Source organism: Corvus brachyrhynchos, unplaced genomic scaffold, assembly GCF_000691975.1.
Source record: "Corvus brachyrhynchos isolate BGI_N302 unplaced genomic scaffold, ASM69197v1 scaffold424, whole genome shotgun sequence".
In the NCBI taxonomy this organism is placed as follows: Eukaryota; Metazoa; Chordata; class Aves; order Passeriformes; family Corvidae; genus Corvus; species Corvus brachyrhynchos.
In genome coordinates, this window is record NW_008237953.1 from 1,451,308 (window position 1) to 1,475,889 (window position 24,582).

General features: G+C 33.0%; 1 protein-coding gene across 2 annotated transcripts in view; it reads right to left on the reverse strand.

Moving 5' to 3' along the window:
- Positions 1 to 24,582, reverse strand: part of LOC103614940 (contactin-associated protein-like 4) — a 215,125-nt gene that overhangs the window by 142,158 nt on the left and 48,385 nt on the right. For both annotated transcript variants that reach the window (XM_017733352.1, XM_017733351.1), the window contains exon 2: positions 21,908 to 22,018. In XM_017733352.1, the coding sequence (XP_017588841.1) occupies positions 21,908 to 22,018 (111 nt within the window). The remainder of the gene's footprint in view (positions 1 to 21,907; positions 22,019 to 24,582) is intronic.

Here is a 24,582-nt window from a genome sequence, read left to right on the forward strand (position 1 = left end):
GTCCAATACTGAAAAAAAAAAAAGAAAGTAGAGAAACAATGGAATCTTGGAGATATTTCAAGGAATCCAAAACAAGATTTCCCCTTCAAAGAACATTTCTGAATTGTTTTGTCTTCTTGGAAAACAATACTTATCTCCACATATTACAACAAAACCAAATTTGTTGCACTATATAAACTCTGAAGGTCTTCAGTACCACCCCTTCATTCTGAACATATAAGCCATCATTTTCTGGATTATTAGGGAAGCTCTTGGCCAGGTTTCCGAAAATACTGTGGGAGAACAACTAAGAGGCATTTTTGAGGGCCTGATACCAGAACTTCTCAGTCACAGGAATGTATCATGAGATATACTGTTTGAATACAGACTGAAAAGTCCCATAAACAGCATCTGATTCTGAAACCTGTAAGTTACTCTTGCTGTCAAAAAATGAATGAAGAAGACTTGCCTCTTAATATCTGAAGAATGAGATTAATTTATCTGAGTAATTTTCTGAGAAATAATAGACATAACAAGCGTGTTTTGGCTTATCCATGTAGAGAAGTTAAGTTTTCTGAGGAGTATTTCACAGGTGGCATGCAGAGCTTTGTCAATGGAAATCAGAACTACTAAAAAAAGTCCATCAACTTTTGAGGTGGAACATAAAAAGAGCTATATAAATGCTTCAGTCAGATAGAACTTTCTAAGGGAGGTGGGTGTAGCAACCAGTTCAGCGGCCTCAAAGGTAGAAAAAGTTTAATTTTATTGGAAGGTCTAACTTTATTTTAAGATATTCTGAAACTGAATATCAATAATGAAAACATGTACGATCTTAGAAGAGAAAGACCAATTGCATTTATTTTTTCAACTGTCAGAATATTTAATATTTAAGGAACTTAAATTTCCAAATTCTGACAGGTACTATAAAATTAATACTATGTTTTAATAATAATTTGTGACGCGTAGTAGTTACTATGTCAAGAGGAGTTTCAGAGGCATCTTGAATTTGAATCAGTGCAACACAAAGGCACTAAGAAATGGTATTAATAGTGACAAAGTTTGATCTACCTTTCATCATTCAAACAGAAGATGGTAGGTAAGTTTATTTCACCCCCCTTCTGCATTAACAGCAAATTAGGGGAATGAGTCAGTGAATCCCATTTTACTTTTCTTCAGAAAGCTCAGAAGACATTTCTCCTCAATTAATCATATGTAAATATATCAAGGGAGATATTTTGATAAACTGACATAGTTTATCAAAAGGAAAACATACTGACAGTGGTTCAAAGACCTATCAAAGCCACTACTTTTTGCTCTGATTTTTCATCACCAGCATACCACACAGTGCTAGGAACCAATGCCCTACAGCAGGCAACATCTTTTGTGTGCACTGGAAAGCCCAGGTTTGACTAAAAAACTTTTATATAGGTAATGAAGCTGTAATTGTGTAGGATATAATCTGAGCCACTTCTGCACTGTACTAAAAAGGTGGTTTTTTTCTTCCTCCAGCAGGAGACAGGTATTAAATAAATGTCATTCTAAGAGATTTGTGCTGAAGAAAAGCTCTTGTTCTTCACAATGTTTCTTAGGAAAAAAATGTTTTGGAAATATGCCAGTTCGTTGCAAGATTTACATCATTCTTGGCTACTACCATCCACTTTTACTTGATGCTAAGCAAACTATCTCCCTTACTATGAACTAGGAATTTCACATAGCAGTTGTACCCCTTTTTGGCACATACTCTGACAAAAATCCAAGACTAAAGTAAAACAGGACTTAATTTGGGAGATTGTCTCCTTCTGGGGAGAGTGTATTCTTGCAATAGTGCTGTTCTCTTACTGTCTCTAGACTATCCAGGTTTAGGATGCTCTATTAGAAAATCCTGCTCTGTGTGAAGTGTGGTTCACTACTTTCAATATTTAAACTTCTCTCTCTTTTTCTCCATCAGTGAAGTGAGGATCACTTATATCTCATCATTGTAAATTTTCCTGAGGAACTTACTTTGTTCACAGAAAGTTTCATGGGGAAAACAAAAATAAAGAAATTTGATTGCCACCATCTTTCGCTACACCACTGAGTTTAAGCAGCATTCTCATTTGAATTTCTGTATTGATGTAATTTCTATTTGTATATACATCATTATGTCATGAAATACAAACTACCAGGAGTGGAAATGGAAAATAAGTATTTATTGTATAAATATTTGTTACAGTGAAACAAAAAAATAACATAGGTAGCTCAAATACACTGTTCATTGCAGTTTTATAAAGTTACACAACCTCTTTCAACCTACTAAATTTTGTCATGTTGTTTACTTAGCAGCTGCTTTCACTGAGCCACCTATATTTGTTTTCCTTGCTCAGCAGTCTTGCCCAACATGTTACATTCCTGTCTTGCAATTTTAAGCTAGAAGTGATAATTAGCCATAGTTTTCATGGCCAAAAATATTTTTATATTGCGAAAGATTTTTTACAGTTGAACATCTGCAATTCACTCACTTGTAGACATTTTAGTATTCTTCTTTCTTTCTTGGTTGTTTTGCTTTCATTCATTCCAGTGTGTAACAACCAGGCAAACCCAGAGTCTGAAACCAAATTATCCTGGTTCTTTAGCATTTACTCCCATTCACTTCAAGCTAGCATGCCATCCCAGTATTTTATTGACTATGGCCACAGAATTCAAAGAAAAAGAAATCAAGCTTAAAATATTTTGCATTGATGAGTTGACTTTCATATATGTGATGCAAGAAGACTGTAAGTATTTTAAACATTTGCTACTATGACAGCATTCTGATGAGGTTTCCCAGGGTAATTAAATTAAATTTCCTAACACCAGCTGCAATCTCCAGTGATGTGAATTACACCAAAACATACAAAATATGTGTATCTAAATCATATTTTTCTGATACAATCATTCATTTATGATTTGTGTTCCTGTCTCCTCAAATATAAATCCACCACTGGCATTTTAACACGAAATAGTGACATTTATTAAGAACAGATTGACAAAGGCATGGAATGACTATTTTTTTCCTAAAATGCACTGCAAAAAAAAAAAAAAAAAAAAAAAAAAAAATCAAACCTGGTAGATGAGTATTTCAGATATTGCATTTTCCTTGAGGATTTGCCTACTACTTGGAAGAGTGTTGAACAGCAGTATCAATGAACTGTAAAAGGATCAGCAAGTTCAAAATACAATCAAACTAAATCTTAAACCCCTCTGATATTTATCAACCAGTTATAATATGTAACTAGATGTATCATCTCCAGTTTAACTTCAGAGTGATATGTATGTATACAACAAAATGAGCAGGACAGTACCTTTGAGCAGATGAACATGTTTGTACCTTTCATTTTTATCACTACTTTAATCTCAATCCTCAATAATCCACTTTCTGATGGTGGTACTTCAGCAAATTCTATTTCAGCCTTCAAAATGCTGATTCACTGACTTTGGCACCTGTTTCAGTAAACACGATGCCTTCAGTATAGCAAAGCAAACAGAAAAAATATGGACACCCGCAGTTTCCAAGCAAAAATACTCTAAGTATACATATTTAAGACAGAAAAGCTCTATTTTATTTCCATTATTATCAGTGTAAATTACTACAGCTGGCATCAGGGAGACACTGGCCAGCTCTATCTGGTTATGGCCCTGCACAAAGAAAACATGATTTTTCAAGAAAACATGTGCAGTATCAGTCTTCTGGTCCTTTAAGTCTGTTTGTGATTATGTGCACAAGAATATGAATATTCTGCAATAGAATGACAGATACTCTGTAAGTCAACAGAATTGTCTAGTCTGATTACAGTTTGACTTTGTGTAAGGTGCAAGTGTCACAGTACGCATGTACATGCGCAGTCGCACTGCTGTACACTTGTGAGCAACTTGACCTGACAAGAACATAAAAGGATGAGGTAAAACTGGAACATGCAATATCCCCTACGTATACAGTATTTCCCTAATTTGGTGCTCTAGTCATGACTCCCAGCATTCTGTTCACTTAGAAATACACGTCACATGACACTTACCACTTTACTAATTGGTATTTATAGATGACACACTATACCAGATCCTCAGCTGAGAAGTTAGTATAACTCTCCTGTATTTAGTTTCCAATAATATTTTTCATATTGACCTGAATGCTAAAATTTTGCTGGAGAAATTTATTATGAAGTTTTCACAAAGTCGAGATTCGACCAATCATTTACCTTCCATGGTTTAAGATTCCTATTCTTATAAAAAGAACTAAAGAAAAAAAAAACAAAAACTATACACTGCTCATCTTCAAGTCAATTTTTGGTTTTGTGTATTTGTGTAATATCTGTGTTTTTCAGAATTCACGGATTATGACATCATTATTTCCCCACATAATTTAGAAAGAAGCACTCACAAATACGAAGAGGTTTGAACATTTTAAGTTTGAGGTTTCAACATTTTGCACAGCATTGACTCCTGACTCAGATTTGTTGGCATAAAGCCTGAGAGTATAATAATGATGACTAGAAAAATAACAGAGAGAAAATGGAATTGAGCCAGACTAATGGAATTTCATGATCAAGAAATATAATCACATCTGGTTTGACTGTCAGAAGAAAACATCTTTGTTGGTTAAATATTTAAATTGTAGGAGGTACACTATAAATAACTGAGTTTTATTATTGTTTCATACAGTATTGGAGGACAACACTTATTAATTGAGGTACCTAATAATGAAGAAAAACTGCAGTTCCATTCACTTAAGTTTTGTCCCTGGAGAAAGCTTCATTTTTCAGCATTCTGGATCTTTTTTTTCAGAGTATTATAATAATATTAGTCCTCATTTGTGATGTTCAAGAATAGCATTATAATGTTTATGAAACTAAATCAGCCAACCTCAACAGCCAAATGAGTAATTCAGGGATTTTTTATTTGCATCAGTTTTAAAACAACTGGTGTATAACTAATGCAGAACTAAGCTGTATTATTTATAAAATCATGTTTAACTTAAAAACTCTTCTCAGACTAAAAATGGTGTATTTCTGCGTATTCTAATCCCATCTTTTCAGATCATCACAGCTTCTTACTTTTAATGACAGCCATTACAGACAGCAGAGCCACTGGAATCAGACCAGTAATAATACTATATAACAATAATATATGTCATAATAAATAAATCATAGTAGTGGTTGTGTAGAAAAGTTTCTATAGCTTTCAGAAAAGTAATATTACTGTTAAAAACCTTGATACACTGAACAGTGCAACTTCCGCAGGCTACCATGATCCAACTTTATTTTTTTCTTCGTAAGTATTATATTACTTAAAATATTGCAGAGGATTTAAGTAACAGTCAAAACACAACTTCATGCCATCCAGGACAACTTATTAATGGTTATACTGTCTTTTCTTGCCCTTAGGAATTCATTTTGTGAACTGAACATCCTTTAGCATCATCCTGATGAACTGTAGGTTCATCTGATATCAGGAATTATTAATCAAATTATTGTATTTTTAGGTATAAAATCACTTATTTGCCAATTATTTTCAACTTCTTGCAACACACAGGTAAATAAAATGTTACTTAATAAAATAAAAACTCCTTTAGGACACAGTAAAAGGCAAAATATAGATATTAGTAGAATGCGACCAGACAATATTTGTCTCTCATTTAAATCTATATTTATGTAATTATGTATTCCAAACTGCAAGCTAATGTCTAACAGTGTTATTTTTGTGGTACTGTTCTTTATGCAAAAACGTTCATATACCAGTTTAACTAAATCTATATACTGAAACATTATCCTGGATCATAAGATATCCAAGATTTGCTAGATTGATATTCAACAAAAAATTGTATTATTCTCTCTCTCTTTTGTTTTTTGTTTTTTTTTTTTTTTTTTAATGTGTAATGTTTTCAGGAACTGTAGACTGCTTCGAATTGAAGTTTTAGCTCTCTACTTTTAAAAGATCTTTAGAAGTAGATTATGATGATAAACATCACAGATGTGTATATGTATACACATTATATATAGACATACGTTATACATAAATATATCATATATATGTGTGTGTGTGTGTATATATGTGTACTAGAAAAAGAGAAGCTGACCGTATCCATCAGATAATCATATATACACACACAGAGATCCCTTAATGTCCCTCAAATAGTAAAAGCATACTACTTATTTGATATAGCAATCTAAGGTGGCTAAAAATTGTACATTACTAACTGGATTGCAAATGGATTTAGGAATTCAAGAACTCACTTCTACTTACTCCTGGATAGTCCAAAGAGATTTAGTCAAGGATTGAAGCCAAATTGACTAAAAACTGCCCAAAGAATAAAAACTCGCTCTCTGCCTCTTAAGAGATGTGGATTTAGAGCTTTAAACTCATAACTGAGATGTTATGTATATTATACTTCTGCCCACATGATAAGACTTAATTTTCTTGGTTTTGCAAGTTTTGGTCCTTATGAGAAATTTTATCTACTTACACAGGGGAATGACGATGTAGTACAGTAAAGATTTCTTCACATTGAAAACTAGTATTTAGAGAATATTGATCTTTGGTATTAAATAAGTAGATGGTAGTGAAACTTAATTAATAGTTAAAGCTGAATAGTTCATTAATTATTCATTTGTATTTGAATCTTATTTTGTTGTTGTTATCATTTGTAGAAAGAAATAACTTTTTTTGTGTTAGCTGTCTCCTTTTTTACTGGGCTACAACAAAATCACAAGCTAAACAACAGGAAATAATTTCCAATTGCTTTTGCCAGAATGTTAGTCTTACAGTTGTGCAATAATAATGATGTTGACTGAGTGTAGAAACTGTCAAATACTGCAGTTTGTTGAAAAGGTTATATTCTGTCTACCAAGTCTAAACCAGTCTCATGTCTTAAGAAAAGACCAAAATAGAAGCCAAAATCTCACAAAAAGCCTATGACGCTTCAAAAATTATGCCAACAAATGAAAAGTAATGCAGATATAGCACATAAAATTTGGATAGGAAGGTCAACATGATCTTAATTCTGAAAATTAAATTTAACTGGAGTTCTCAGTAAAAAGGCAATTTTGAACAGAAATAAACCTGCTCTCCTAGTCAAGACCAGAATGCTATAGTAATGCAGCAGATGTTAGATTAAAATAGGATGTTAAAAAAGTCAAATTTTTCACAAAGGTATTTTTTTGGAAAGCAGTGTAATAAGCTTTCTCTTTTTTGTCATCAGATAAATTTTATCCCACATCTCTCATCTTCCACCTACTACAGGCAGTCACAAAACAACACACAACACCAGGTTCCCAAGTTCTTCTAGCTGTAAAATTTTTATGTGTTTTGCACTTTAAAGTGTCATAGAGGAGCTTTTCTTCTGAAAGTTAATCAGGATTTTTGGAGAGCTACTAACATGTAACTACTTAAAAAATAAGACAACCAAGAATGTTCTATTCCCCAACATTGTTACAGGGTAGATCCACAGTATCACAGACTTACAGGGTGAAAGGGAGGAAATTAAATGGAATACTTTTTTAAAGTACACTAGCACAGAATGAATTTGTGTAATTTTAAAATGGTTAAATCCAATATAAAAAATATGATGCTCCCTAAAAAGACATTATACTCTTACCAGAAAGTAAATATCTACTCTTAGGTAACAAAGTATTGGTAGTTCAGAGGTCAAAGTACAGTCTCTAGGAAAAAACCCAACAACAAAAAACCCCCACAAATATTATGTCGCCTTTTTTTTTTTTTTCTTACTCAGCACCTGACAATCTACTATATGAGCTACCAGAGAAATAAGAGATCAGATAGCTAAAATTCCACTTTCAGCTCCTATTCCTTTAGTAATTAAGCATTAACAAATATGTTGTATTTTACTGAATAGGATACTATACAAAAGGGCTCAGAATGGGCCACAAATCAGTCACATACCTGCCCTCAGCTGATCATATTATGGGAGCCTTTCACAGCTAGATGTCAGCTCTGAATGTTGATTGCCCAACCATAGCTTGCCAAGAGCTACATGTTCTTCCTCCCTTATTAAGTTACATGAAATTGAAAAGATATAGATCTGGATTTCAAATCCACTGATCTGTAAAAACCGTAGGAAGAATTACATTATAGGAAATCTTGGTAGTATGGTTTATTATTAAGGTTATCCATTATTTCCAGGTATTTCAAATTCTGTCAGACTTACAAGTTGACTGAAAACTTGAGTCTTTCAGGCTTATTTTCTCTTTATATTTTGTTTTGTTTTTTCTTATCTGAGAAATGCCTTTAGCAATTCTAAGATTCATATAAGGAGTTTGTTTGTTATTAGGTGATGAGTATGTGCCAAGAATATGCTTTTTTTTTAATCCCCTTTTCTTATCAACCACTACATTTGGCTGATAGATAAAGCAGAAACATAATCAAGATATTATTAGGTTATTAGTTAACTCTGAAAGGTCTGCCTGCATTACTCCACTGAAGTACTGGTGGTGCTGAGATTTATGAGCTAACACCAGGTATCAGAAATGAAATTAGGAAATTTATTTTGCAGTTCATTTCCCTCTGCTTTCTTTAGGTGATGAGAAGCCAGAACATTAAATATGGGAAGACAGGAATTTGATCAAAAATGAGAAGTATAGATTGGTACAAAGAATGCTGTGACTTTAAGTGGACTTCACTTAGAGCAGTTTAAAATAACTGCACCAGATTCATCATAAATACTGAATGTGTGAGTAAAGGAAGAAATTATTAAATAGGCTGAAAAAGGGAATGGTAATGAATGACACTCAGAAAAAATAAACTGTGATATTGGAAAGAACACATTCTCTGACTGTTGGTTTGGGGTTTGTTTTTGTTTGTTTGTTTGTTTTTTTGGAGGGTTGTATTGTTTTGTTTTGGTTTTTTTCTGTTTGTTTTTTTCCCCCCTATAAATATGGATGGTTTGAGATAAATAAAAAACAAGGTCAAACATGTTGAACAAATGGAGTATATTGTCAGTAGTCAACTTTTTTACATGGATGAAATTACTAAGATACTATTTGTTCTTGATTCAGTGAGAAGTCAAAGGCTTATTGGTACCAAAACATGAATCAGTTGCAGGTAACATTCAATTTCCATAGGGATTTTGAGGTGGAAAATATATTCTGATAACTATTTTCATGTTATATGGGATATCCGGTATCTGTAAGATCAGGTCTTACCTGTGACAGTCAGCCAGGAGCACTGCCTTCATATGTGGTCTGAATGTCTGGTAGTTCAACTGTGAAATTGAGTCCAGGCAGTCTGGAACTGGGACGAAAGGCCAGAAGGACATTTGCAACCACATAAGCCAAAACTACCTCAGAAAGCACTAAGCCACAAAAATAATTGTGTCTTTATCTCTTCTGATCTTAGAAATTGTGTAAAGGTTAGGGAAATGAGTGTAAAAGGCTCATGAAAGGACTTGAGAGCTACTGCAGATGCAATACAGCCCAAAACTGTACTGGGAATATGGTTTCTCTCAAGCAAAATTTTGGCATTTAGAAAAACCTTCTTGTTTGTTATTATGTATGCCCTCCCAGGATGAGGCTCCAGCTGCTTCACATCCTGGCACTAGGTCAAACAGTACAGCAGTATTCATACTGACATTCCTGGTGTTATAGTTTTGTATGACAGAAATCCCAGTTCAGTCTCAATTTTACCAAATTTTTTCCTGTTTTCTCTGCAACCCTCAGTCCCAGAAAATGATGAACACCTGAGGGAGAACAGCTTAATAGCGGCTCACAAAATTTTACTCTAGCTGAAAATACTGTCTTTGAGACTACAGTGAGAGACATGGATCAGTCACAGATGAATCTGGAAACAGTTTTTAAGAATTCTGGGAAACATGAACACGGAAAACTGTTCTGGATTTGTGAGAGAAAAAAATATCTTGCATGCTCTTAAGAAATGAGAACAAAGCTGTGGTGGGTTTTTTGCTTTCTCATTTGAGTGTGAAGAATCCTACACACAAATATGGCTCCGTTAGCATCTCTCCCTGTAACAGTCTGATTATGTTAATCTTTGTTTCCATGTAAACATATCAGAAAACTTTAAGGACCCAATTATGATCACATTATTAATTTTATGTGACAAATACTCATATACCAACAAAAATAAGAGATTCTTTGTTGCAGTTATAAACAGAAGGCGAGGTGGGGTTTTTTTCTTTGTTTTCTTTTGCTTTTTTAATCAGGAAATAAGCTGAAATTACTTTTTTTTTTTTGGTACATATATATACTTATGTCTCTAGCACTTGCATTTTGAAAAAGATTAAATGATAAAAGCTTTTCCATATTTCTGCAGGCTAGAAAAATAATCAAGGTTTCTTAGTTATCCAAAACGCAAAACAATCCCTTGAGGAAACACAGTAAACAATGTAATGACTTGTGAAATCTATGATTTCAATGGATCGTTTCATTTTTGCCTGAACTGCTCTTTCATGACTACTCTTCTAAGCTTACCAATTTCAAGGTCGACTTTTTGCTAAATGTAGACAGCTGGCCTTCTGCATCAAATTAGAATCTAGTCCTGTGAGTATATACAGATATTACTTATTATACACTGACTTCCCTACAAAATGTATTTTAAAATTATTATTGCTATTAGAGGGTGTGAAAAAGGTAATAGAGAATGAAGCCTTGGTAAGTAAAAAAACCTATTTTTCAATATATGAGAAAGACCTTATACCTAAGTATGTCCACAGAGCTAGATGGTAAGTGCAAAAAGCAGAGGCACACAGAAAAAAAACCTATTGAATTATTCCTTTAAAATAAAAGAATCCTGATTCATCATTAAAAATAAATAGCAAAACTAAACTCTGTTCTGGCTTATTGTATTTTAGATTAGGTATGAAGCACACATAGTTAATGATCAAAGAGCTTTTACTCTTTTTCTACTGAATATTTGCTTCTTAGCAAAATGCAAATGTATACAGCTGTGGATGGGTTAAACTTTGCAAAACAGTCAGAATACTTACATGTTAGTATTCAGAATACCTCTAATAACTGTATCTTGAAAAACTGTAAAGCATTCACTTTTGAAGGAAATTGAAGATCTTTTCTAGTACCAGATACATTCAGGAGCAATTATTTCTAAAACGGAAGAGGTGTCTCTTTTGCAAACTAGTGTTCACTTCAGAATGCAATACTCTATTTATCAATGCAATGAGTCACACATGTAATATTAAAAAAAAAGCCAAAAGGATATTCAGTTAACAAGGTGATTATTTGTGACAACACGTGGAAGATCTAAAGAGATAAAACAATACCATAAATAAGGAATGAACAAAACAAAATTGCATGCGTTGTCCAGAATTCTTACAATGAATGAAGTTAAATATCTATTTAAACTCTCATGGTTTATTAATCAAAACATATTTGAAATATCTCTTGAAGCCTTTGCATATAAATATAGTAAAGATACATTGAAAGACATGAGAATAGTCCACTGAATATCTTACTAAAAACCTTTTGTGTAAAATGAGCTGGAATAAAAGGAGAGAAATCAAAATTATTTAAAAAAAATAGATGTATTTTTCCAGTTCTTTCTCATGCCAAACCAGCCCTGATCTTGTTTGATTTAAGGTACTTCTACAATATTTAGGCTCCTGAATTCAAGATTAATACATCTTTGGCTACAGTTAACATTTTGTGCTCTATTCTTTTTGGTTTGTTTATTTTTGAGATTAATAAAACACATTAGTGATTTTATAAATGCCCTTAACCTGCAGACATCCTATTTCAGAATTAAAGACATACAACAACTGCGAACAAAAGGTTCTGCTTGCCAGATGTAAATTTATTATCCCTCTCCACAACAGCAAAAGTGAAGATCCCACTTCATCCCTTCATTCTATATTTAGAAACCAGGTGCACTTCAACATGAGACAGATTATTCCCTTTTAAAATGTTAGAAGTCAAAATATCAAGGCTGTCTGAAAACTGATTTATCAGTGAGCTCCTGCCAGTGTGTTTTTGACAACTGACGCTTTGGAATCAATAGACACTTTTGATTTCCCATCAGAAGGACATTCATCTTTCTATAGCTCAAGGATCTAATATTAAAGGAAGACTTCAGCTGCTTTATGTCTAAAAATAATGAACACAACTTCTACTCATCAATCACAAAACAAGTAAACTATAATGCTGAAAAGATTTTTGATGGAATCTATTTATAGATTTTCTTAATATTATTATTCAATTATTACAATTATTCTAATATTCCCTTTTAAAAATTCAGAATTTTCAATTTTATTTCACAGCATTACTGAAATAAACAGCTATCATCTGAAATAATGCTAAAAGCACAAAGCGTTCTGTATTGTGTCTGTGTTAAAATTCCCACCTTTGTGTTTCTCTTCTTGCAGCTGGCAACACTGGAGAGCTCAGTTGTGGATATTTTTAAATCAATGCCTGATCAAAGACAGTAATTATGTACTTAAAACCCCATCTGCATTTCAAAACTGTATTAGCTACACATGTAGTATCCTGCTCATACAGGATATTCAGTAATATATCTATTTTGTTACATTTGAGAAAATTTAACAGAGATCATTTCAACTTATCAACAAAAAATAAATGATGATAAAATGGGGACAATATTTCTCCTATTGTGTTACTCACAATTCTTGGCCACTATTGAGAAAAACATGTTTTTTCAGCCTTCAAAGTACTTTTTTAAAAAATTGAACCCTGCAGTAAAATACAAGCATAGGACAGATGCAAATGATCTTAACTAAGTCTTTCTTATTTTCCTGGAGATTTAGTTTCTCATGGATTTTTTTTAATAATTATTTTTCACAAAATTCCTGGGTAATGGACTCAAAATTCTGTTTAGGGTTTAAAATCTTCCGAAGTCTTGAAGATCCCTACTGAACTTTCAGGTTCATTATATTTTCAGAAGTAATAATTAGTTTTGAACACAATGAATTACCTGTCCTGAGACACATTTTTTAATGTAGGCAACAATTTTGTAATTTGGATTTTACTTTGGATTTTTATTTTGGTTTTTCCTTTCAACCTACTTCCTCAAACAGGATTATTTGGGGTTACATTTCTCTTTGCTTATCTTTCTGTCTCAATACAGGGAAATTAGCCTTGTGGCAATGATTTTGTGAAATATATTCATAGCACTGTAGAATTACCATGAATTGCAAAATGTAATTTTTTTTTTTTTCCCTTTGCAGGTCATACCATTTATCAATTACCTCTTTATGTTGTCATGCATATGGTACAGGGAATAATCTGTTAGTGAGACATCCTGCAATCCACGCATGCTTCAGGCAGACAGCAACCTTAGCGTGAATTGATACACAGGTATGTCTGATAGCAGCACCATTTTTACTCAAGCTAATTGTCTACTGAAGGATTAGAGAATACCTCAGACAGAAAGTTTGATAAATTCATTACAAACACTCAGTTTCTAACCTCAGAGTGTTTGCAGATTTGACTTTTGCAATGGCTATTGCTGCATACCTGCAATTCTAGCCTGTTAAGGCACTGGAAAATAAAACACCCAAAGCACCTCTTACAAAAAGTCTTAACTGAGACGTGCATAAATTTAAATAGAGTACCCCTCATTTTCTTTCTTGACACAGTCACAATGAGTCTAATGCACAATCGCATTTCATTTCTCAAACACAGAATGAAAGCCACACTAATACGTAGAATAAATAACTGTATAAAATGGAGAACCTTCTACCCCCAAAACCTACACACACCTCCAAAAACAAAACAACAACCCCAAAAACAACTCGCCAAGAACAACACCAAATGTAATGTTCTTATTCTTAAGACAAACAAAACAGCTGTAGTGCTGGTAATCTAGATAAGCCCACATACTATATAAAGGAAAATGATCTTTTATACCCCAAGGTACTGAAGACTGACCAGCTTAATTTACTGATGACCTTTTCACTTGATTAACATGGTTTATAAGCTATAATCTACAATTACCAATGTGACACTAGGAAGAGACCACAACAACAGAAAGAACATTAAAGAAATTATTTCAATTCTAGAATCTTCATGACACTGTAATTTGGGTCCCTAATATTTAAAACTGAAGAAACGTAGAACATCATACAAAGCACCTGGCATGCCATATTCATGGGAATTTTAAAACCCACAGATGAAGGCTTTTTGGAACATCCACAGGAGATGTTAATAAATGGTTTATGAATTATTTATAGAATTCATTAATTATTTAGCTGTAGAAAATTACAAATAGAAATACCTTTGATCCTGCAAAAAAAATTATTTTTAAGATGTATTATAATCTATTGATTCTTCAATGGCATTAATGTATGAACTGAAGTTTGTGTTAATAAACTTACAAAAGAATTCTTAGTTTTAAAAAATAATGACAAAGGAAATGAAGAGGCAGACAAAAAAGTCTCCAAAAAAGGGTGCTTCCATAAAGGACTTAAAAATATTTATAAAAATTTCTACTGATTTCATCCAAATCAATTCTGCTCACTCTACCCCACAGTCAATCATCATGACACGAATTAAAATAAAAATCAAACTAAAAGTACATTATCATTCCTATTTGTACAGCAAAATCCTGCTGCTGTAGTTATTTGACGTTTTTCTACTGCTTTAGGCCATTGGGAGGAGTTATGGAAACAAGTCCCTTGAGAGTGAAGGAAATCTTAAAGTCAAGTACACAAAGTTGTCTTGCAAGTTCATATGGCCAAAGATTCACCATTGTAGTTTTGTGTGGTATTTATACCAGCAGCAATGACTGGAAAATTCCAACATGGACAAGGATGTTAGTGCGCTGTTATATTCTTCTCTGTAGAGCTCAAACCTTTGTTACACCCTTGTTCAATTATCTGCATCAAAATAATTTGTTACAACCTCTCTGGTTATCAGTCAAAGTATTGCAGGAGTAAAAATTTATTGAAGAATGATGGATAAATTTCATTGTTCAGTGAAAATCTGAAGAAAATAGAGGAAAAAGTATATACTGGGTTTATTTTACATGAATTTTCATGACCTAGCACTAATTTCTCTAACTCTCTATATGCAACAGATGGTAACTGAAAATTATTCTTCTAGAATATAAATTATTCCTTTTTTGGAAGAAATAAAAAGGGATATAAGACTGCTAGACAAAGACCACTGTTTTTCATCTGGCCCCAAGAGCAGTGAAATTCATTCAAAACATCTCCTTTCACTTCAAAAGTCCAGAGCAGGAGCAGTTTTTGGCAGAAAGTTTAAAATTACAAATGAAAATGGTATTATGTACACAAAAATGCATTTTGCATACATAATGTGATTATCTAATAAAGCTGAGTATTTCACTTAATCTTTATTATTACATCTATCCTTTAAAATAAAATCCTATTGATGGATAGAAATCAAAAAACTGAGACAGAGACAAGTCAAAGCCACTTTTTGCCAGCAATTCTACTTTATATATTAGTCAACTAAATACGGTGAGTGATGCTTTCTAAAGACATGTTTCAAGAGTGCCTGATGTACTTTCAGCTCTTATCTCTTATCTGCAGAGGCTAAGTTCATGATTTTCTGTATCTCTGAGATACCTAAAGATGTAGATTAGAATGTAATATATAAATTTAACATAATTCTATAATGATTATGACAATATTTATATGAATTATCTGCCTATATGACACTGAGAGAAATAGTGGCTAGGATATTCATCAGAATAACATCATTTTGTAAAGCCTTGCAATTAATTTAGTCTAGGGATCCTGAGTTCTCCATTCAGCCAATCTGGTATGGCACTAACATCACAGTATGAGCAGGATGATAAAAAGGAAAAAAAAAATCGTATCTTCTATGCCAGAAAGTTGGTCCTTAAGAGGCTAAGGAAAACTACTATAAATGAGATGTCAAGAGAAAGACCCTCTGTATAAGTAAAGTCTCAGAACTTTTTGCAGGGGTGTGGCAGGAAGAATGTTCTGTATTTTTATATTATTCTCCTTTAGAACTAAAAATTTCATAATTGTCTCAAAATTGGAATTTATGACATTCAAACTTATTTTGCACTACAGCTGAAATTAGTCATTATTACACAACACAGAAGATTTTGTACTTTTTTAATTTAGGAAATTTTCTAAAATCTGGTTTTGTCCAATCTAGCAATTGGTGAGTGCTTTTAAGTGCTTTTCATTTTTCAGCAAAAAAGAATTTAAGCTCCTTTACCCCTGCCTCAAACATACAAGAGAAAAATGAAGTAACACAGATGCATTATCACATATGATCTATTTTTCCATCCATCAAAACATTAAAGGAGGCATGATCTTAAATATTTTGTTACTGAAAAGCAGTCCTGGGCATCAAATTCTATTTTGACTCTCTAAATAATATCATGATGATTCACATTTTGGATAAAATTCAGCCTTTATCTAAGATTTCAAAAATATATTATTTAAAACTATCTAAACCCAGAATAACAAAATTGCTAAATCCAGATTTCTATTTTTATTATACTAACTTTAAAAAAAAAAGGTAGTAGAGATGGGTTGTAGCAAATTTTATTTTTGAAGTAAATTTTTATTTGATCTTGCTCTCAAGCCTGTTCAAGGTTGCGTGTAGGGTATTTGAGTACTGTAGTTCAACATGATTTTTTGCAAAAAGATTTTTCTTATTTTTTCTATCCCCATAGCTATATTTCAAGTAGGAAAACAGTCACAAACAATTTCAACAATAATGTACCCTTATTACCATTTTTTTTACTACTTCTGGGTATTTCATCATGGATTTTGCTATTCCAATGATGAAACACATGAAATAGAGGGTTGAAACCTTTTGTTATGCTCTGTTATGCTTGAATGAATTTTGATGACAAGACTGGAATTAGGTTTCTTGAAATAACTGTACAAATATTCCTAACTCCTCATAAATGTTCACGAAAGCACAGTGGGCTGTAAATATTTAAAATATTAGTGAATCTTTGATCGCATTTACTCACTCTGCTTAAGAGTAGTTTAGTTCCTTCTTTATTTCTCTCTTGCTCTTTCTTCCTTTCTTTCTCACTTTGTTTCTAACCTTTTGCAAATCAGAATCAAACCATATACACATATGAAGAGGTGATATAGCAAAACAAAAAATAGCATTAATTCAAATTTAGACATTAATGCAATAATACTGCTTCAAATTCTACCTTTAATGAGGCTGGTGTACTCCTGAGAATTTCTTAAAATTTTGTACATGCAACATATGCATGTGCAATGCCATATGCAACTTTCCTATGTGCCCATATAGTTTTTTAAGGTGTTTAAAACACATATTAAAAACATTTTCTACATAAAAAGTGAAGCTCTACAATGGCATTAAAAAACATTCATCATTAATATGCTGAGAGATCCATGGTAATGTTCTCACTGAAAGCCGTAATTACTGCATTAACTACAGAAAAAACCCAAACAAACAAAACCAAATTGATTTCTTCCTCAGAAACTGAATGGTCCTGGACTTTCACTGGACAGCAGTACATAATTACGGTTTTTTTGCAGAAATCACTGTAGAAGTGCTTATTGGTTTTTGTTTGAAAGCAAAAGATTTAGATTTTTATTTCTGCCATTTTCCTAACACATATACATACATTAAACACAGGTAAGTCATAAAAATGTCATCACGTTAGTTCAACTTAGATTTGCTGTTAATTTATAAAAACATTATTATTACTGTCAGATTTGATCTTCTTTGCTCTAGTTTCCTTTTCCTATTCCTTTTATTAGAGCAAAATATCAGCTTTAATGAACTTTATTTGCATACTACTGAAATGGAGCAAGTAAGCTCTTCCTAATTATCCTTTCGTGACATACAATCCTAGCTGCAATTAAATTTTCTAATTTGTCTGCCATTTTAATTGTTAGCATTACATTATGAAGGTTGAACTGCTTCTTATAAAAATGATGAAAATAGACCTTATTGTCTAAGAAATGGTATTTTCTTTAACTGCTGGCTTGATGTTTTTTTAACTACTGATTGCTCGAATTCATTTATCCATTTTGACCTACTTAGTGCGAGTTCTCAAAAAGTGATTAAAGTATACTGTTTTATTAAAAAAAAAATGAAGTTTACAGTAGCATATTGAATAACTATCCTTTAAATACTCTTTGTAACAAAAAGAATGTGATAAAGTGTATGACATTCAGTGTAATGGAAAAGGTTAATGAAAAAAACAAAGAAGTTCCCTATAAACACCAGAGGAAAAATAAAACAAATAGACATGGTAGCTGTTAACGCATTCAAAATTTCAGGCTGCTCTTGAAAAACTGGCAGGGTAAGCTGACAGCATAATTAAAATACATGGGTTTCTTCCCACTTCAGGAAAGAGAAAGCTGTAAGCCAGGTTTTTTTGGCTATTTAACAACTTCTATATTCAATTTTCTTCTGTCATATTTTTGATTAATTAATTGTGCGTGAATATGGGTCAAGATAATCACAGCCAAATTCTTATTCAGCTTATTTAGCTATCCAAATATTAAGGCTATTCCAATGGTATGTTCACTCTTGAAGAACAACTGTCTTCTGAATTTTTTTCTTGCAAGGTTTCAAAAGTTCATTAATTCAAAAGAATGCCTGCGTTCTTGGGTAAAAAGACTTATAGCATGATGACTCACAGTGCAATTAACGTATCTTTTCCAATGGGATTGAATGGTAAATTAGAGTGGGTGTACAACTAGCTTTACAGCCCACTGCAGACAAAACCAGAAGATGCTGAGCTCAACAATGACACAGCCTTCTCTCCATGTGGTAAAGAGCTCTTTCGCAGATCATGGTTGGGAGATAATACATCAAGAATTTTCAGACAGAGCAAACCCTCCATAGTTCCAGACTACAGCTGACTACTCATCATGTAAATTATTGGCAACGAGTGGACAGAAACACATCCTTGACGGACTGAGTTAGGTATTGGTATTTAAATTCCTATCACTACCCCAGGCAGATATGCTCTGAATGCTGGCTGCTTTTTCCCTTCTTTTGGGATGCCTCATTTCACCCTCTAAGGATAAAGTGCACTTTACCTTTGCTCTTTTTCCTTTTTGTTTCACTTACTCTTATGCGGATAGATACATAAAAAGGGAGGACCTTCCCTGAACATTTTTTGTGTCACCTATTCCCACTGGCATAGGAAAACAGCCTAGAATTTCAACTGGACTTTCAGGATACAGAATTTTACAACACCTCAGTGGTAAAGTATGAAGCTATATTAAGAGTAAGAACTTCTTTCTTCTGTTTGCTTAGGCGCAAGCTTAATGGTTGTTTTTTTTTTTTGTTTGTTTTCATTTTTTAGTTGCTAGAGAGCAAGCTAAGGAGAACTGCCAGTTTAGCTCAATTCCCAGATTAATCTCAGTCACAGCTTTGTAGAATACAGTTCCTATTTGATAAGTATGACCTCTACTCTTTCCTCTAAATACTTTATAACTCATCCTGTTAAAGTGTTTATTTCACCAGGTACATTGATTACCATATCTCTGCATAATTGCTTTGCCATGATTATTCACTATTTCACCAATCTTCATGCCATTACGCATTTCATGACAAATGATTTGTGCTTACTTCTATATAATCAACATAAGTATTGAATAAAGTTGGCCTTAGAGTTTCCTTTGAACTTCTGTGAAAATACCTTTATATAGTAATGATAAATGCATTTTGAGGTTCACCAGCTAGATTTTAATACATTTAATTTGGACTGCATTGATATGGTGCTATTATTTTAAATTAAAAATTCATACAACATTAGGCCAAAGGTCAAACTCTACTTATATTAAATTCCTGCCTTTTATGTCTTCTAACCTCAAATAATTAAATCAGGGGTTTAAAAAATTTACTTCTCCATTAAAAACATTTAACTGCTATTAGTGTTTGGGGTTTTTTACTTAGTTTTTGTTACTTAATTTTTCTATCTACTTTTCCATTATTTCCAGCAAAGCTGATGTCACAGTAACTAATTTAGCAGTTAGCAAGAATATTCACTAGCTTCGCTTGAGTATTGAATATCTGAAAACTTCAGGAAATCAATGAACTAGTAATAATTAAAAGTCTGAAGAACATTTAATGAGTTATTCCTGGATGTTACCACTTTCCCTAACTGTTAATGGACTGGAAATTTTTTTTTTTTTATAATGGAGTTCAACCACATTACCTTTTTACTTTACAGAAAGAGAGTTGAAACATATTCTCAGTTAGCTGTTTTACTAATCATTCTCTGCTGTTATCATTTTTACTATGTCTTCATGTAAAGTATATATTTTCCTTTTATTTTTTAGCCTAAAGTTTTCTCTCCTCAATTCTTTTAACTTTTCCTACTGATTTTCAATATAAATTTAGTAAACACAAATCAACATGATTAAAGAACTATTTCAGTGCAACTTCCCACATTTCTGATAAATTTCCTGCTATTTTTTAACTTTCCATTACCAACTGAAACCGTGTAGGTGTATATTACATATTTAGTTTATTTCTTTATTGATGAATGACAACATTTTGACTCCTGTGTAATCTGTGTAAAAACACTCAACTTTTTCCTGTCTAAAATGCATTTTATTTCCCCTAACTTTGGCATTTTAAGGACCAAGTATATTATTGAATTAGAACCACAATCTGCCTGTCCGAAATGAATGTTAGAAGGTCACAATCACTCCCAACCAGTAACTTTGGCCAAAAAAAGAGTTTTTATTCAAAGTAAAGAATTATCTATATTAAAGGTAAACCTGCATTCAGTTATCACACAATTTCTTTTAAAACTGTGATGATGTCTTCATTGCTTCCGTAAAATCACTGACACACAAGTCATATTTTCCTAGTAGCAGATTTTTTTTACGGTCTGTATGGTTTAGCAATCATCTCTTGAGTGGCTCAATGTTTTTGTTTATAACCATATATGTACAATGACTAGCTTTTTTCCATCCAAATAAAACTTTCATGTATATATACCTACAAATGGGTTTTGCATGGGAAATCCACAGAAAAGAGTTAAATACAAATTCAGTGTAGAAAAATCTATTCGTGGTTACATAGCAAGTACTGAGTCTCTACTCTCACTGAAAAATAAGGAATAAAATATAAGTTAAAACTGATTTTATTAAGATTAATTTCCTGAAGACTGAAGAAATTTTCATGTCACCTCATCTACATCATTCCATAAAATTATGTCTGAATTAACCAAAAGGTATCCAGCCAAACAATCTGGTCATATTATTAAACAATGACAAAAGAATAAGACATTCAAACCTGTGCTCTGTTGAGTACTGTGAACCTGAGGTACAGAGAATGAGAAGGTAGACAGTCACGATCTTCTAATTAGGCTACCTGCTGTTTTGTGTCTACATGAGTTCAAATGACACCAGATGTAAGGTTATAAGCATTTCTAATGTGTGCATACAGTACAGGGTAATGTGAAGGAAATTATAAATCTAAAAAATGCATTTTAGCACGGCACAAACAACTTCACAGCACATGAAGAGAGCCAAATAGAAAAAGTTGTCAAGCATACATTTTTAGGGAAGACCAGTATAAAGATGCTAACTTTTGATACGTGTTATTTATAACATGTATTTATAAATACATGTGTTATTTAAAATTCTAATATATTACTCAAACTAAGGAAAATCCTTCCAGGATATATATTTTCCATTGATATCACAATTTCATTCATAACAGAAGCTCATGCTTAACAAATTTGCACACCAGGTTAATAAAACAGATTAGGACATTCCCTTTTCAATAAGCCCACAGAGCAGCTCCAGCCACTGAGTGCTCATGTTGTCCAACAACTTACCGTAGGGTGGGAAGTTGAGATTCATAACCTCCTTGAGCTGAGACTACACTGCCGTTCATGGCTGGTATACAAACACCAGACAAAAATTATTTGGAACGGTAACACATGCTCTTGGATATCTAAACTGTTTTCATTTCAACCCAGAATTAACAACTGACCAATAAAATTCACTCACCCTCTCTTCGATTAAGCCTTGCAAATCCAGGGCTGTGACTGTTAGACAGCTCTGATGAACTACTGAATGATGACTGAGGCAAAGCAGACACCAACTGATCATCACAATTATCTGCCAATGAAAAATATCACATTTAGGTTAATCCAACAGACACCACTTACTGGAACTGTAACAGAATCAACCCTCTGAGAGCAGCACATCTCTAAATATTTCTTCTTGCTGTATTATGTGTAAAAGTATCAGTACTGAAGCAGATGTTTTGGGTTTTCTAACCCAATATTTCATAAGACTACCAGACAATAATTTATTATGCTCTTTAACTGGCTGTTCTTACCCACTTCTAACTTAACTTCTGAGATCATACCAAGAAATTCTTCAGTGCTCACTCACTATGATTTAGATGAATAGCAAGTGACATATTCTAGTCTCTGTTGCAGCATCAAGCTACAACCTCAGCTCATGCTTCTTATTTACTTTTGACCTGATGCCAGCACAGGTCTTTGCAATCACTTTTAATGTGCAATCACATTAAGTACAGCTGTTTCTAAAAAAAAAAAAAAAAAAAGCCAAGGAAACTGAACCAAATCTCATCCCTTTTAAGAACAGTAAGCATGACAAAACACAAAGTCTTTGTTTTGCCAATGGTATATGTGTTTGATAAAGACACAGCAAAAAAATCATTATCTCACAATTATTATTATGCAAATCCTAACATCATACAGAATAAAACCTGAGTGTTTCAGAAAAAGCAGACTTAACTGCAGTTCACAATCAATCATGCAGAAACAAGAAAATGCTAATCAATTCTCTAGCTTTAAATGCCTCTTCAGCTGAATTACTATATAGGATATATGTTCATTCTCTATTTGAATTTGAAACGTATCAATTAAGAATCAATATCTGATCTAGTTTAGCTGAAAGAAGATTAACTTTAAAAAACTCAAAAGAAGTGCAGCAAGTGCTTCCCTAACTGCACTGGGGCTGGCACCTGTTCTTTAGAAAAAGAGGAAATTATGTTAACTTTTAGTCTTTATTAAGTGTTTCTTTTCAGGATAATCACATTATCTGGATGCAGCTGATAACTGACAACTCATAGGTGAATTCTTCTTGTTCTTCCAACCTTTCTAATTGTCTACCAGGTTTCACTGTCAAAAATCGTAAATATTAATTAATACAAAACCTTTTCTTGCCAGTAATAATTAAGCATTTCTGCTAAGTAACTACAGATATTTCTAATTAGCAGCAAGACTTTTATATGAATGTCCCAAGGAGATTTTTTGATCACATTCCAAAATTTTTTTTCTGACGTTGTTTAATTTGGTTGAGGGAAGTTTTTTCTAAATGAAAGGGTTAGTACTGGCCTTGACTGTTAAGAGTTAGAAGTACTCTCCTAAATCCCATAAATAATATCCATTCACAACAAAAGATAGGTTTTATTATTTGCTCTTGATAAAGTCACATATGCCATATTCTACCAAATTTAGAGTACTTCACTAATGAAAAAAAAAAAAAAATTATTCTTCGTTTCATAACTTCATTTCCTGTTCTAGGTTTATACAATAAAAAAGGGTAAAATTTTATAACTACTCTTTATTGTCGAACTGCAAACTCATTTTTTCACTTCATTATCCACAGATTAGATTTGCAATGGTGAAATAAGCTGTTCTACTTGGGACAAACTGTCCAACTGGTAAGCACAAAAGAAGAAAAAAATGGCAGTCTTATGAGTAAATGCATTGCACTGCCAAGTCTTAGAAAAGTATCTCATTAGTGAACGGCTTCTTTACAGCACAGAAAGATTTAGGAAAAGGAAAATTGTTAGTCATAAATTGCATGAGCAAGAGAAGAATATGATGATGCTGTGTTTCAGAGAGCCACTTATGCTGCTGATGCAAGGGAACACTTCAAGTGTCACTGATCCTTTTTTTTCTGCCAAAGCCTACACTGTAAATCTAGATACCAAGATGAATATTAAGGGAGGAAAATAAAAAGGCATTTTTACTCAAATCTATGTACATGATACAAAATCACGGAACCACAGAATCACAGAACACTTTGAGGTGGAAAGGACCTTTAAAGGTCATCTAGTCCAACCCCCTGCCACAAGCTGGGGTTATGGAGCCCCATCCAACCTGACCTTCAATGTTTCCAGGTCTGGGTTATCTACAGCCTCTCTGGGCAAACGGCTCCAATGTTTTAACACCCCCATCATAAAAAAATCCTACTTGTATCTCATCTAAATTTACCCTCTCTTGATTCAAAACCATTAGCCCTTGTTCTATTGCTACACACTTTCTTATTAAGTACTGAAAAGGCCACAGTAAGGTCTTGTAGTGGTTCTGTTCAAATTATCACTTACTTATTTACTTTCTGTGAGATAAGAATTAGGAGAAAGCAAAGCAGGCACAAAACTTAAAAGAATGTAAAGACGTTTACTAATAGACCTAAAAGGAAGGAAAAAAAAAATCATACCACACCTGCAGAACACTTCTCCTCCCCATACCTTTCCCCCTTCTCCCACTGTAAAAAGACAACCCTTGAGAAGCTCAGTCTATTTACCACTTCCATAATAACCTTGTTCAGTTCATTTAGGGAGAGGAGTCTCTCTTGCTCATGCTGTGGAGACATCTCCACAAGAAGTTCTCTCATGGCTTCAATATCACAACGAGACAGCT